General features: G+C 39.9%; 1 protein-coding gene across 4 annotated transcripts in view; it reads right to left on the bottom strand.

Moving 5' to 3' along the window:
• Window positions 1-15050, bottom strand: part of crb1 (crumbs cell polarity complex component 1) — a 116895-nt gene that overhangs the window by 41692 nt on the left and 60153 nt on the right. For 3 of the 4 annotated variants that reach the window (XM_087990844.1, XM_043699793.2, XM_043699795.2), the window contains 2 exons: window positions 13244-13409; window positions 1653-2559 (listed from right to left, as the gene is read on the bottom strand). In XM_087990844.1, the coding sequence (XP_087846970.1) occupies window positions 1653-2559; window positions 13244-13409 (1073 nt within the window). The remainder of the gene's footprint in view (window positions 1-1652; window positions 2560-13243; window positions 13410-15050) is intronic. The other variant, XM_087990842.1, reaches the window with a different exon arrangement.

Below are 15050 nucleotides of genomic sequence, written 5' to 3' on the forward strand. Positions count from 1 at the left end.
GTTCTCGAGTTCCTTCCCCAAATTGCTCTGCCTCAATTACGTACAATGCAACATCATCTGGCCGTTTGCCAAAACTGCACCGTTTACTTTGCACAATTTCACATCATAACAGGAGTCACAGCAGCAATAGCTGATTTTATATAATGTTGGTAATACGATGAAACGTCCCAAGGCACTTCACAGATGCATTATAAAACAGAGAAAAAGTGACAAATCCATATCGGAGCGTGTGGTCAGCTGACCAAAACCTTGGGCAAAGAGGTGGGTTTTGGGGAGTATCGTAAATGAGAAAAGAGAGATGGAGACGTATAGGTGGAGAATCTCAGATCCTGAATGCTAAACAACTGAAGACACAGCCATCAATGATTAAAATTGGGGATGCTCAGCAGAACACGGAGGCTCAATGGTTAGCACTGATGCCTCACATTGCCTGGGATCTGGATTCGATTCCAGCCTCAGGTGACTGTCTGTGTGGAGTTTGCACATTCTCCATGTGTCAGTGTAGGTTTATTCCCACACTCCAAATATGTACAGGTTATGTGGATTAGCCATGCTAAGTTGCCCACAGATTTGTAGGTTAGGTGGGTTGTTTTTTTAGATTAGATTCCCTACAGTATGGAAACAGGCCCTTCAGCCCAAAAAGTCCACACTGACCCTCTGAAGAGTAACCCACCCAGACCCATTTCCCTCTGACTATATGCAAACTTCGTTAGATTACTTACAGTGTGGAAACAGGCCCTTCGGCCCAACAAGTCCACACCGACGCGCAACCCACCCAGACCCATTCCCCTACATTTACCTCTTCACCTAACACTATGGGCAATTTAGCATGGCCAATTCACCTAACCTGCACATCTTTGGACTGTGGGAGGAAACCGGAGCACCCGGAGGAAGCCCACACAGACATGAGAAATGCAGGGTTACATGGATTTGGTAGGGGGGGTGGGTGTGGGTGGGATACACTTTGGAGGTTAGGTGTGGACTTGATGGGCCAACTGGCCTGCATCCATGCTGTAGGGTGACTATGATTCCTATGGAAATAGAAGAATGCAAAAGTCTTAGAGGTTTCTAGATTTGGAAGTGTTTACACAGAGAGGGAGGGACAGCTGCACAGAGCTGCACAGGGTCAGTGAGCACAGAGGTAACTGGTAAATGCAATTTGCTGCACGTTAGGACATGGGCAGCAGAGGTTTTGATGACCTCAAGATTACAGCTGGTAGAACGGGTGTGATCACATGGGTAAGCCAATCATTCTCAATATTATTTCTATATTAACTTGATAAATACCAGTTTCAATATTAAGAGATAGCCTTGATCTTTTGTACATGGCTGGGCTTGAAATAATATCATAATCATTATCAGTGATCCTGGCCTGAAGCATTGTGGATGGAAACACTGTCATTTCTTCCTGCTGCATTTTAGTGAATAATATGGCATGCACCATGCCCAAAAGTATCGATGAGATACAAATGCACACACAGAGTCACAGTGAGTATAAAGTCTTAGTGAATCACTCAAGTGATGGAAGTGTCTGGAATTATCATTTGGATATAGTCACTGAATGAATTATTTACTTTTATACTGGTTTGCATTCAAGACAGGAACCGCTGCAAAATAAAGAGCACATTAGTTTACAATTGATTTGTACTTACTCACAAAATCTTCCAGTGAAATTATCAGGGCAACTACATGTGTAACTGTTAATGGCATCAATGCATGTAGCGCCATTTGCACACTTGTGCTTCCAACAGTTGTCTATGTTTATTTCACAATTAGTGCCCTTGAAGCCAGATTTACATGTACATTTGTATGCTGAGACTTTGTCAGTGCAGTTGCCGTGAATGCAAGGACCTGACTCACACTCATTGATGTTGACATCGCAGTTCAGACCTGTCCAGCCTGCAGCACAATTACAGTGGTAGTAACTGACCATGTCCTCGCAGCTCCCATTGTTTTTACAGGGATTGGACACACAGATATTCTTCGTCGGGCATCCCATTATTATAGGACTGGAGGATATTTTTATAAACTGTTCTTGTTGAGGCTGGATAATGTGCATATTGTCGTTTGCAAAGTATGGTAAGGAGATACCACCAAGTTTCAACGTATTCAGGCATCCTGCGAGGCTGCCTCCTTTTTTAGGACCTCCGCTCCCAAGGTAAATGTCTGTTCCTTCTAACAAAAAGTTCAGGTTCCCACTGATGACTGTACTTGTCACCATCTCTTCTTTCTTGTCTATTACCATCTGCCACCTGGAATACTGAAGAAAGGGATCTATTATGTAAAGTGTAACATCATGCCAGAAACCATCGCTTATTGCTCTTGAGCTGAGTATACTTAGGTTTCCCAGGCTGTTCCCACTTTGCATCGTAAATATTAAATGACACTGCTGGATAGCAATTGTGATAAAGTCTTGCTCCTTTTCAGCGTGGAGTATAACAGCATTCGAGTCCCTTGTTCGAAAACTAAATGTAATATTGGTGAGCTCACGCTTGATCTTGCCATTTCCCCTGAAGACCAGATCACTTTTCCGTCCATTAAAAGTTGCATTAACAAGACCTGTATTTAAAACAAGAGGAAGCAAAGTCATAAGGCTAGGACTGAAGGGCTCAGCTGTATTTCAGACATTGCATGAATCCTGGTCAGTTATTGGCCAATTGTAACTTAGACCCAATAATAAAACAGTTTCAAAATGTGAAGATGTTCATTATGTTGGTTTAAATATTGCTGCATACAATAACTAGTACTTCTGATTTTCACACTCAAATTGATTTTCTGAATCCCCAAATTTGAAGAAGGAACTTTTGTCCTTTCAACAAACTTGATTGATAACAAAATTGAATTGAAGTCAGTAATGTGCATGGGTCAAAGTGAGTGAGTGTAGAAGCATTCTACAGAGAGAAGTCATTTCAAAGAATAGTATCATAAATATATTAAGCTAGTAGATTACCATAGAATAGATTTCACTGACCACTCTATTGGAAGACTTAAGTTGCATTTAAATACAAACTGGAGAACTGTTCTTGTTTTGTTAAGATTGTGAAAAAGTCTTTCCTGACAAATTATAGTCAGAATTGTTTCAGTCTAAAACCAGACAAGCTCCTTTATCATTGCACAGGGGGAATTATGATGAAGCATGATCCTCAGGTAGACTGAGGCTGGAGGCCAGCAGACAATCAAACTGTGTCACGCAAGCATAATTCTGTTTCCATTTTAGTGTCTTTGCATTGATGTTTGTATCATGAACTCAAATGGGCACATTTGTAATAGTGACTTGTCATGTTGTCCTCCATAGTGGAATGCCAGTACTGGAAAAATGTTGTAAAAGTAAAGTCGTCATAGTCCCTGAGGACCATTGGGCTGCTCTCTCATTAGAGGGAAACAATTGCAGATGGTTTAACCTGAGTGTCACCACATTTCAGATAAAGGGAGAAGTTAAGAAGGAGAGTCCTTCATGGTAATCTAAGCCAATGCAGGAATAGAACCCATACTATTGGTTGCATCACAAACTAACCATCCACACATTAGTCTGATGGGTTTACAGTCTGACCACATTATAACTATGGACATGGCAAGTAATAGTTTTATTATGATAGAAAAATAGGAAAAGTTGAGTGGACCTGCATGCAGATTTAAGATTTTCAATATACAAGTAGACATGAATGTTTTGAGAATGTTGAATTGGTTAAGTCTAGAAGATGTCCTCCAACCTGTCTCCTTAATTTCCAGAATCTTTAATAACTGAAACATCTCCTGCAGCAAGAGATTTTGGACTCAGAGAAGGTTTAATGGGCCCTATGGCAATTATTGCTGGGGATTCATGTTTTCACAGCACATGAGATTTGGGAATTTGACCAATGGATCCAGTTTTGACCAAGCATATTCTTGGTTCTGAGTTTTCAGTGAAAAATAGCAATGGATTCTGGAATTTATAAGAACCTGTAACTCATCTGTAAAGTATTCTTTCAATATCTAGTCATCAGCGTTAATTGGTGCAATATGGGGACTGAGCCTGTTAATGATTTTGAATATATGTTGTTGTATGTCTGTGGATCCTGTACAGCCTGTGGTTGGAGAAGTGTGTTACCATTAATCTGCCTTTCTACTCTTTTAAAGGAAAAGCTTTAATCAGTTTCAACAGCCCTTATTAGGGCACAGTAACAAAAACAAAAGGTTGTAATCTGTTTTTAGAGATATTTTCTAATGAATATGTTCAGAGGTGTTATTATAGACCTCCAGAGCAGACATGACTTGAACCGAGGCCTCCTAGTTCAGGTGTGAGGGCACTACCGTTGTACCACAACAGCCCTCTAATCTGCTTTTCTGTCCTGAGTTTATGGGTTTCTTTGTTAATGTTGATACAGTCTGAACAAGAAAAGGTACTCGTCTTAACATCAAGATGTAGTTCACTGAATGATAACAATAGGTACAAGTTGCATTTGCTACTGAGACATAGTTACAAAGAATATCAGGTGCCAAAGATGTCGCATCAAGATGTAGGGTTGCACACTTTGATTCTGCACCTAAGGCTGGGTGAAGACTAACATTCCCTCTAAGCTGCATGCTGCTCCAATGTTCCACGATCAGCATCGGCATCTCATTTGTGGCACTAACTTCCGGTTTCAAAAGTTGCTGCTGCACTTCAGCCTTGGAGGCACTCGCAGCTGATAAAATTAAAGGGAACGCTGTTCAAGACTATTGTAGTCTCCAACATTAACCCTTTTGGAGCCATTACCATATATCACATACATGAGAGTGATGCAAAGTAAATCTTGGGCCGAAGGCATTGAATTTTCGAGTACAGACTAAAACTATAATTTATGGATTCAACAATCAACTACTTTCACGATTGTATATAGCTACTGCGGGTTTCCATCTATCCAAATGTAATTATTTTGCAGAAGGGTTCAGGCATTACACAACTGTCACATTTTACTAATGTTGATTAGGGAGGCCAAGTCTGAAAATCAATTACGTGTCTCACTTTCAGAGCAGTAGAATAACTTGACAGTGCTCATCAGGATGTTTGACACATCAGAATACATTTCCCAAGGCTGTGCTAGTGGCATGTTAGTAATAGGTATTATAAACTTAGGTCCATGTACTTAATGCTCAACACAGGGCATTTTTCAGAGAGGTTGTTTGCTCGTTTTTCAATGCCATGCATTCATACAAGGTTAATCTCACCAACACATTGGAATAATATGCTAAATGATCCCACAGTTGACTTCTCTGCATTTGCACTGCCTTCTACCAATAAAATAGCTAACCTCTATGAAATAAATCCATAACTGTTTAATAAAAAACCCAGCCTTGACATATAAACTTCCTAAAAGTTCAATGTACAGTTTCATTTTTCTGTTAGAATTGTGTTTGTATTTGTGCACTAATTATGATGTTTAATTGCCACCCACGGCCATGGCAAAGTTATGAGGATCAAAATTCTATTGTAGATTCAAATATTATTGTCAGACTTGACGGAAAAAGATTAATACATGAGGGGACGCAAACACAACTGCATACAAAGCTTTGACGTTACATGCACTTCTATTTTTACAGCAGAATCTGAGTATGCAGAATGTTTTTGTTGTCTCTTCTCCATAGGGAAGACAGAGTATGTTACCACTTTGACATTCACTTTCAAGTAACATTGATGACAAGAATCGGACAAGGATGCTCAATATTGTGTTAAAACTTTGTACAACTGGCTTGTTCCAAACCCATCAGAAGGAACATATGGTGAATCAACCAAATTGCTTTCCATTGGTAGTTCAAGCTAATGACATGTGCATGTGAGGGACAGTTTTTTTTTCACTCCCTGGCAATAGTAACCTACCACCTTCCATTTGGGTCATCAGGCTACAGAGCTTTTACTGGGCAGCAATTTATGGTAGACAACCTATCATCCTGGCATTACACACAAGCCCAATGATCTTTCTAAAGATTATAGGCTTCCATTAATGTTCATTAATTGCACCAAAGTAATATTATAAAGCAAACAAATCTCCTGGTTGCAAGATGAGGATTATATGTTTATGTCTATTTTGTCAAAGTTATTTGAAAGGGACAGGGATACTGGACAAAAGGTCAGAGCATGCGTCATAGTTTTGACAAATGACCACCCTTTCTCTGGCATAGCTCTACACCTGGGAGCCATTAACCCAGAATTCCAGAACACCAAATGACTGTTCATGAAAGAAGCCTCACGCTGTGGACTGAAATTGTGCTGCGTACAGTGTTAGTTAGTTAGTTAGTTAGTAACAACTCACTTGCCAGGACAGATTGTTGGTGCAACTGTACACTTCACAGTTGCACCAACAATCCGTCCTGGCAAGTGAGTTGGCAAGTGAGCATCACCAGCTGCTAAATGTCACGCAATTTTAAGGTAAGAAAGGTTCAAGCCAATCCCACTGCCAAAAAAAATCAATGAAGAGGAGGAAGTGAAGGAAAGTCATTGAAGGCAGAAGTCACCAAATGTCAGTTGGCTAATTGTTCCAATTTACCAATGTCTGAGGACTCATGCCTGCATTTATTACAAAGGGCTGTGTATCTGAAGAACTGCATTCAATCTACCTATTCATTCGTCTAGACAGTTTGAACTTTATTTGCATGAAGCTATTCTCCTTCATAATCTTTTTACGCTGCCTTTTGGTTTTTCTGCTTTTTCTTTTGTGTTTTGTATCATTTTCTTTTCATTCCCTTTCCACATGTGTTTCACACAATGTGATTAGGGATAGTCAACATGGCTTTAAATGTGAGAAATCGTGTGTCACAAGCTAAATTGAGTTTTTTGAAGTAGTAAAGAAGAGGATTGATCAAGGCAGAGTGGTGGACGTGATCAATGTGGACTTCAGTAAGGTGTTCAATAAGGTTCCTCATGGTAGATTGGTTAACAAAGTTAGATCACTTGGAATACAGGGAGAACTGGTCATTTGTATGCAGAACTAGCTTGAACGTAGGTGACAGAGGATAATAGTGAAGGATTGCTTTTCAGACTGGAGATTTGTGATCAGCAGTGTCACAAGGATTGTGCTGGATCCACTACTTTTTGTCATTTATATCGATGATTTGAATGTGAACAGCGGAAGTGAGTAAGATGTTTAGTAAGTTTGTGGATGACACCAAAATTGGTGGTGTAGTGGACAGCCAAGAAGGTCACCTCAGAGTACCAATGGGACCTTGATCAGATGGGCCAGTGGGCCGAAAAGTGGCAGATCCAGTTTAATTTAGATAAATGTGAGGTGCTGCAGTTTGGAGGCACAAATCAAGGCAAGACTTATACACTTAATGGTAAGGTCTTGGGCAGTGTTACTGAACAAAGAGACCTTGGAATGCAGGTTCATAGCTCCTTAAAAGTGGGGTCGTAAGTAGATAGAATAGTGAAGAAGGCGATTGGTATGCTTGCCTTATTGATGAGTGCATCGAGTAGAGGAAATGGGAAGTCATATTGTGGCTGTACAGGACATTGATTGGGTCACTTTTGAAATATTGCATTCAATTCTGGTCTCCCTGCTATCGGAAGGATGTTGTAAAACTTGAGAGGGTTCAGAAAAGATTTACAAGGATATTGCCAGGGTTGGAGGGTTTCAGCTATAAGGAGATGCTGAATAAACTGGGGCTACTTTCCCTGGAGCAGCAGAGGCTGAGGGGTGAATTTTTAGAAGTTTACAAAATCATGAAGGGCAAGATAGGGTGAATAGTCAAGGTCTTTTCTCCAGGGTAGCAGACATAAACTAGAGGGCATGGGTTTAAAGTGAGGAGAAAGATTTAAAAGGGACTTAAGGGGCAACTTTTTCACTCAGAGGGTAGTGCATGTATGGAATGAGCTGCTAGAGGAAGTGATGGAGGCTGGTACAATTACAGCATTTAAAAAGCATCTGGATGGGTGTATGAATAGGAAGGGTTCAGAAGGCCAAATGCTGACAAATGGGACTAAATTAATTTAGGATATCTGGTCAGCCTGGATGAGTTGTACCGAAGGGTTTGTACAACTCTATTGACTCTATCTCCCTTTGATTGCTACTGGTTTCCTGCCCATTCATTTTATTGACTCTCTTCCTTTGCCTCTCCTCTATTTCTTCATTATCTTTGCTTTTATCATGGGAATGGTACAGCCACTCCCACACAGCAATTAAGAGTAACGCGAGGCTGATATCTAGAAGTTGCCCACCTTTATCTTGATTTCACCTTAAATGGCGGATTCCAAGCTGGAACTGAAACTTGGAATATCAAGGATCCAGATGTTTTTGGGGAGGACTAAACTGGTCCCTTGTGTAGTCATGCAGAGCATCTGTGTTGTTCTTTGGGGGGGGGGGGGGGGGGCTAGACTGCTATTTCTGGTCATTCTAATCATAGTGGGGGGCAGAGGGGTGGACAAGATATTCTACCAGGTTTTTCATGGTATGCTTCCATAGGAATCTCCCAAAAGTTTTTGGTATATCGTAATGGATTTCCATGATGAAGGCACTCTCAGCCTTTATGAATTTTGGAAAGTGGGTGGGAAGCAGACAGAAACATTGTAAAGCCTTCCAACAGCAGTTGTTAACTTCACAACCTTGTGAGAGATTGAAAAACCACTTCGAAGAAGCTAGTTCTGAACATCACAGTTGCAATGAGCTGGCCAGAAAAACCAAGTTGTATACAATACATTGACACAGACGTAGGGTGGACTCTAATGTCGAGGCGCTATGGATAATTTACTGACTCAGATAAAAGTTCTTTCAGTTAGAGGTATTGGAGGCTCAAGACAATCTTGTTGAATATTTAGGGTTAAGGAGGCTAGAGGAGAAGAAAGCAAGAGTAAACAAAGTGCAACATTACAGCTTTTTAAGAGCATTAATGCAATATAAGAACCTAATGATTAATATATTTGGTAAATTTATCCACTGATCTTTGGATACTTCTGTTTCTGGAGGGAAGAGAAATTCAATTTAATCCACATACAGTTTTTTTTAGATAATTGTGATCTAGCTGTTTGAACATTGAAACAAGGCAATAGGTTAGTATTCAGAAATAAAGAAAGCCTGCTCTCATTTTTCCTGTTTCACATAATCTTGGTGAATAAAAGATCTTTTTTTCTAAAGCATTTGATCTAACCCTGACGGTACTTTATAATATTGAATATTTATTTGGACTAAAATGCAGTGTCTTAATTGCTTGACTCACAAACTCTATTCTTCACCATTCAACCATTTATTTAATTCTGGGATGAACATAAACTCTCATATCATACTTATGTATGACTATGCTAAATGTTTCTTCATGGCAGTGTATATGCATTTAAAATTAAACCAGACATTTCTAAATAACAGAGAAGTAACATTTTCTATACTGTAATAGGCAGCAAACTCTTTAAGGGTCTTGGTTCTTGCAAACGGTGCTTTTCTTAACAGTAGCGTTTAATTATGAGACCTTAGGCTGTCTCAAAGTGAAGAAGGTCATTTTATACGAGTGCACAATATTTGAGTCAAAAACATTGATGTTCATCCAAGACAGTCATAATGCTGTACACATGCAGGATAGCCAAGGACATAAGAAAACTTACGTCAATATGTTAAGAGCCAAACAATAAACAAGCGTGAATAGTAGTGAAATCTGAATGTAGGTGCTGAACCTTTGATCAGTGGTCAGTTTAAATCAGAAAACATCAATGCATATTGTGATGATGCTATGGCTTTAAGAAGTTATTTTGTCCCAGTTTTTCATTTGAAGAGAGGTTTTAAAGCAGAGGTGGAGAGTAGTCTACCAGAACCACTTGAGTAAATAGCTTGTGAAGCATTGGGTTTTTATTTAAGTTGGAACAGGAAAGCAGCATGAGTGGATATGGGCAAGCTCTTACAGAGCCAGGATTTTTAGTTAGCTTCCAGCAGTTGCTGTTGGGTCAGGAAGAAGTGTAAGCTATTTTTTCACTCTCTCAATTACAGCCAAAAGCTGGGAGTTCTCTGCCTGCCATGGGAGGTGCATATGAGACAATTTGTGTTCTGAATTTGCCTTTTTCCCAAGGGTGTGTTTATGGGATGTTGCTATATTGGAACAGTTAATTAGTAAGAAAAACTGTTTGTGTTACTCTGTTAAATTTTCTAATAGAGCTAAGTCATATCAATTCCTTATTTCTTTTGTTGTATTTTAATTATCGTGGATGAACAAAGTGTTCTTTGCTTTGAATCCAGTAGTTTGACCAATCAAATTGCATTTGGAACACAACACTTTGCATTTACTTTTAAAATAAGAAATATTTAGGGTCTGGACTATCTTTTGAATATTTTTAGGGGGTTTGCTCTGGTCCATAACAACACATAAACACATGTACACACAAAACATGCGCACACCTTCCAGTGCCTATAAAACCCCTTCTTCATCTTTTCATTTTGAACGTTTGAAGAGATAACCTGTGTTTATAAAAAATATTTTAGTATGATAAAATATGCAGTTTCAGAATAGTAGAGAGTACAGTGGGCACATTCAATGTATCAATTTTGTGTTGGCTCTTTCAAGCAACCCAGTTAGTCACATTTCCAAACTCTCTATCTACATCCCTCTATGTTTTTCTCCTTAAAGTGTTTCATAAATTCCCTACTGAAGGTGACTATAGAATCTGTATCCACTCCAATAACTCATTTTCTGACTCTGCAAAGATTATCTACCTTTTACAAGGCAAAAGTTAGAAGCATGATGGAATACTCCCCTCTTGCCTGCAGCTCCAAAAACAGAGGAATGTTGACGCCATCCAGGACAAAGCAGCCCACTTAATTGGCACCACATTCACAAATATTCACTCCCTCCATCATTGACGCTCAGCAGCAGCAGCAGTGCTTACTATCTCCAAGATGCACTACAGAAATTCACAAAGACTCCTGAGACACCACCTTCCAAATCCACAATGACGACCAGCTAGAAGGGACAAGTGCAGCAGATAGAAGTTGCAAGTTTCCCTCCAAGCCACTCATCACCCTGACTCAGAAATATATCACTATTCCTTCTGAGTTGCGACATTGTGGGCATACCTGCATCAAAAAGAGTGCAACAGTTCAAAAGGTAGCTTACCACCATCTTCTCAAGTGCAACTATAGACAGACAATAAATGCTGGCTGAGCCAGTGAGACTCTTAAATAAAAAAAATATAATTACTTGAGATTTCAAATTGTGCCTATGTTCAACTGATTCAAATGACAGCTGATTGATTGCAATTGGGCACAATTTAGATTAAGTGATACACAAATGATCAGAAAGAGTGGAAGCAAGCCATTCGGCCCATTAAATCCACACTGACACTCTGGAGAGCAGCCAACCCTATGCACCCCATGGCTAGCACACCTAGCCTGCACACTATGGTCAATTTAACATGACCAATCAATCTAAATATCTTTGGACTGTGGGAGGAAACCAGAGCACCCGGTGGAAACCCATGCAGATACAGGGAGAATAGGCAAACTCCACGCAGACAGCCATCCGAGGCTGGAATTGAATCTGGGTCTCAGGAGCTGTGAGGCTAACCACTGAGCCACCATACCACCCGACGTCAAAAGATGTCAAAGATTTCTGGTAAACTTAGCACTCAAACCTCACCTTTACAAATTTTGATAGTCATATCCATTGACTTTTATGCGTGTAGTCCCTCAATATTTCCAGTAGCGGTTTGAGCTATCACTAGCTGTAGCAAAGAAGGCTTCAAGGCAGAGTACTTTTATTCTGCAGTAAGGTGAAATATGTAGAACAATAACTATCCTTAGACTGTCTTACTTCAATTCGTATGACTCACATTTGGTTAGTGATGCAAAATACAAAAAGAATCCACAACTTATCCATTGTAAGTTGTCTTACTTAAGTTGAACAGAATATCTTTTCTGCATTCTGTTCTATAGTCCCAGGATAGAACCACTCTCACTTTGCAGTCTCTTGCTGCTTGACTTCCTGTGCAGTTTTGTTTCTGAAAAGCAGTCAGAAATTATAATGTCTTTGTTCTTATTTTTAAATACCTTTCTCAAAGGATTTTCCCAACACCCCAATGAGAGATGTCATTCTGAAAATACAGACAAGCTAATGAATCAACTATTGTTCAGCCTCTGGGAGAACCATATTCTTGTTTAGCGTATTCACTACCATTCATCTGGTTTATGCTTTTCTTTTCAAGCATTGGCAAGGATGCACACTACTTTTGAAATCCCCAGCGATAAAAATAAGTCAATTTCCAAATCCATTGTCAATGGTCAGACTGAAGTCGAAAAGCATGGCACAGCAGGTCAGGCAGCATCCAAGGAGTAGGAGAGTCAACATTTCTGGCATAAGGTCTTCATCAGGAATATAGAGGGGAAGGGGGATAGAGGGAAATAGAGAGTGGGGATGGGGCTGGGGGAAAGTAGGTGTGAAGGTGATAAGTCGATGCAGGTGGGGGATAATTGTGATAGGTTGGTGGGGAGGGTGGAGCAGATAGATGGGAAGGAATGGGTCAAATACAACTCAGATACATGAAGCTGGAGTGTTCAACTTGTGGGTGCCTTTTCTCCCCTAATCACACTCTCAGCCACAACATTCCCAACATAATGCAACCAAGAAGCAATGTGCCACTGCGATATTCCTGGTAATCCACTATAGCAAGGATCCCTCCTTATGTAAAATATTTCTAACCCTATAATTGGGATCAGTACAACATGAGGTAGACAAGCAGCCACGGTCCTTATCATAGGATGTGGGCATCACTGGCTAGGTCAACTTCAATTGGCAGCAGGGCAGTCAAGAGTCACATTTAGACCAGGTAAGGATGGCACTTTCCTTCCCTGAAGGGCATTACTCGGGAATCAAATTGATTTTTCCAACAACTGACAGATTTTCCATAGTGATCATTATACACCTAATTCCAGATTTGTTTTTTAATTGAATTCAAATTCCACCATCTGCTATGGCAGGATTCGAACCTGGGTCCCCAGGGCATTACCCAGGTCTCTGAATGAACAGTCCAGCAATAATACCACCCGGCCATCACCTTCCCTATTGTGTTGGAAAGGGTTGAAGCGATTCCAGGCTGATGTTTGTCAGCAGATGATACTCACACGTGCAATCAATTCTTAGTTAGGAGAACAAACTGTATAATTAATACAAGTGGAGATGTTCACATTGGATTCAATCCCACACTGTTTCTAAACCATGACTGTAACCTGTACACCAAGCGCTTTTGCTGCAGCAATGTAAATATTTTGTCAAGAACAGTCTGTTGAAATACAAAAATGGTTAAAACTTGTCCACTTACAATCAAATCCATCAGTGAGCAATTGGCATTCTGTGTAGAGAGGACATGGATTAAGCTGGCACCACTTCACCCAGTTGCAAGTTTTTCCTGAAGTATTTGGAGGACACTTGCATACAAAATCATCCCAGATGGAGGAGCAGGTTCCACCATTCAGACACGGGTTTAACTAGATAAATTTACAAAATGAAAGTGAGCTACGTATTATAGAATGGAAAACAATAGAATCATAAACATATAATGTTTTTCATGCTACATGCAGGGCCCAATGTGTAAGTGGATGGGTTTTGCATTGAGTTGAAACCTTGCTCCCGTGTCTTTCTTTGCATTGTATTATTGTTGCAATACATGGAATTGATGTCACCCGTAAGGAACAGGGAAGTCACTGAACAAACTAAGCATAATTTGTCTTTAATATTTATATTAGTTTTAGTTATTAATTAGCTCATGTGCCTTTGAAACTGAATATACAATTAGCCATGGACAAATCCATGTCCCATTGATAGAATGAACTTTAAGTTACACTCAGCCTGGATGTAAAATATAAATTGTATCCAACATCATATATCCTCTGTTTGGTATATAAAGATCGCCTAAGGTGAGCACAATAATAGGAGCATATGATGTGAACAAAGGTCTACAATTAATTGCACAACTATTCTGAAAGCTAACAACAGAAGTGACTGCCACTCATCCATAATTAAGCATTTCTCACTTCACATTCACTACATCAGCGAGTACACCCTTCAGCATTATACTCTCTTTTACAGTTATGTAAAACTCAGCCAAATCTAGTTACTGGAACTCTGTCTGTGTTACCTTGCTGCTACAACAAAGGCAGGAAGTCACCTCTCTTCATAACAGCACAGAGTTTATCATGTTGAAACTTGCGAAATTGCCCCTTATTTTATTGGGAATGGGATACAATTTAGTTTCAGCAAACCCGCAGTGCAACAAAAATGAATGTTGCAAAGATGTTTAAGTGGACTGATTCTCACTATTATTTGGATTCTCTCTCCATTGTTTCTCGCCTCCTCTCTTTGCCCAAAGTTTTCTGCCCTTTTTGATCTGTACAGAAGTGGAGGTTTACATGTCAATTCTGTCATTAGAAAGATATTCCACTATTAAACCACCCTTATAAATTGCTAAAAACAGGTTTAAATGTGCATAAAGGACATAAACACATTCCTGTCAAGCTCATTTGAACTGTCAATGGACCTGTCAAAACTGTAAAATGCCCCTGTCAAAATCAAGTTTTTAACTCTCTGTGAAAGAGGAGTTCTAAAGACTAATGACTCACTGAGTAAAGTAATCCTCCTCAGTTCAATTTCAAATGGGAGACTCCTTATTTTTAAACTGTATCCCATAGTTCTGGTTTCTCCTGCGAGAGGAAACATCCTCGTAGCATCTATCCTGTCAAGATCTCTCCATACAATTTAAGTTTCAGGAAGACTGCATCTCATTCATTGTATGTCTAATGAATATGGGTCTAACCTGCTTAATCTTTCTTCCAAGACAGCCATATTTCATATCTTGAGAATGCGTGAGATTAGGAGTTGCTGCACTTTATGTTGGCGGAAGGGGCAGGGAGGTGAGGAGTTGGCGGTGGGGGAGGGCAGGCTGCCTGATACACTGTTTTGGATTCTCCAACAATACTGACAGTGGGCCATGAGGTGCCAAGGATGGAACATCTACCTTTTAGTGTCATAATGGGGCACTAAAATGGGCCAGGTGTCCAGCTAAATTGCTGAGCTGAGGATGATATTTAGAACTTAGAGATGGTAATGCGATAGGGAGTAACAAGGAAATG

This window comes from Chiloscyllium plagiosum, unplaced genomic scaffold, assembly GCF_037043375.1.
Source record: "Chiloscyllium plagiosum isolate Xiang-an unplaced genomic scaffold, Cpla_swu_hap1 HiC_scaffold_9, whole genome shotgun sequence".
NCBI lineage: Eukaryota > Metazoa > Chordata > Chondrichthyes > Orectolobiformes > Hemiscylliidae > Chiloscyllium > Chiloscyllium plagiosum.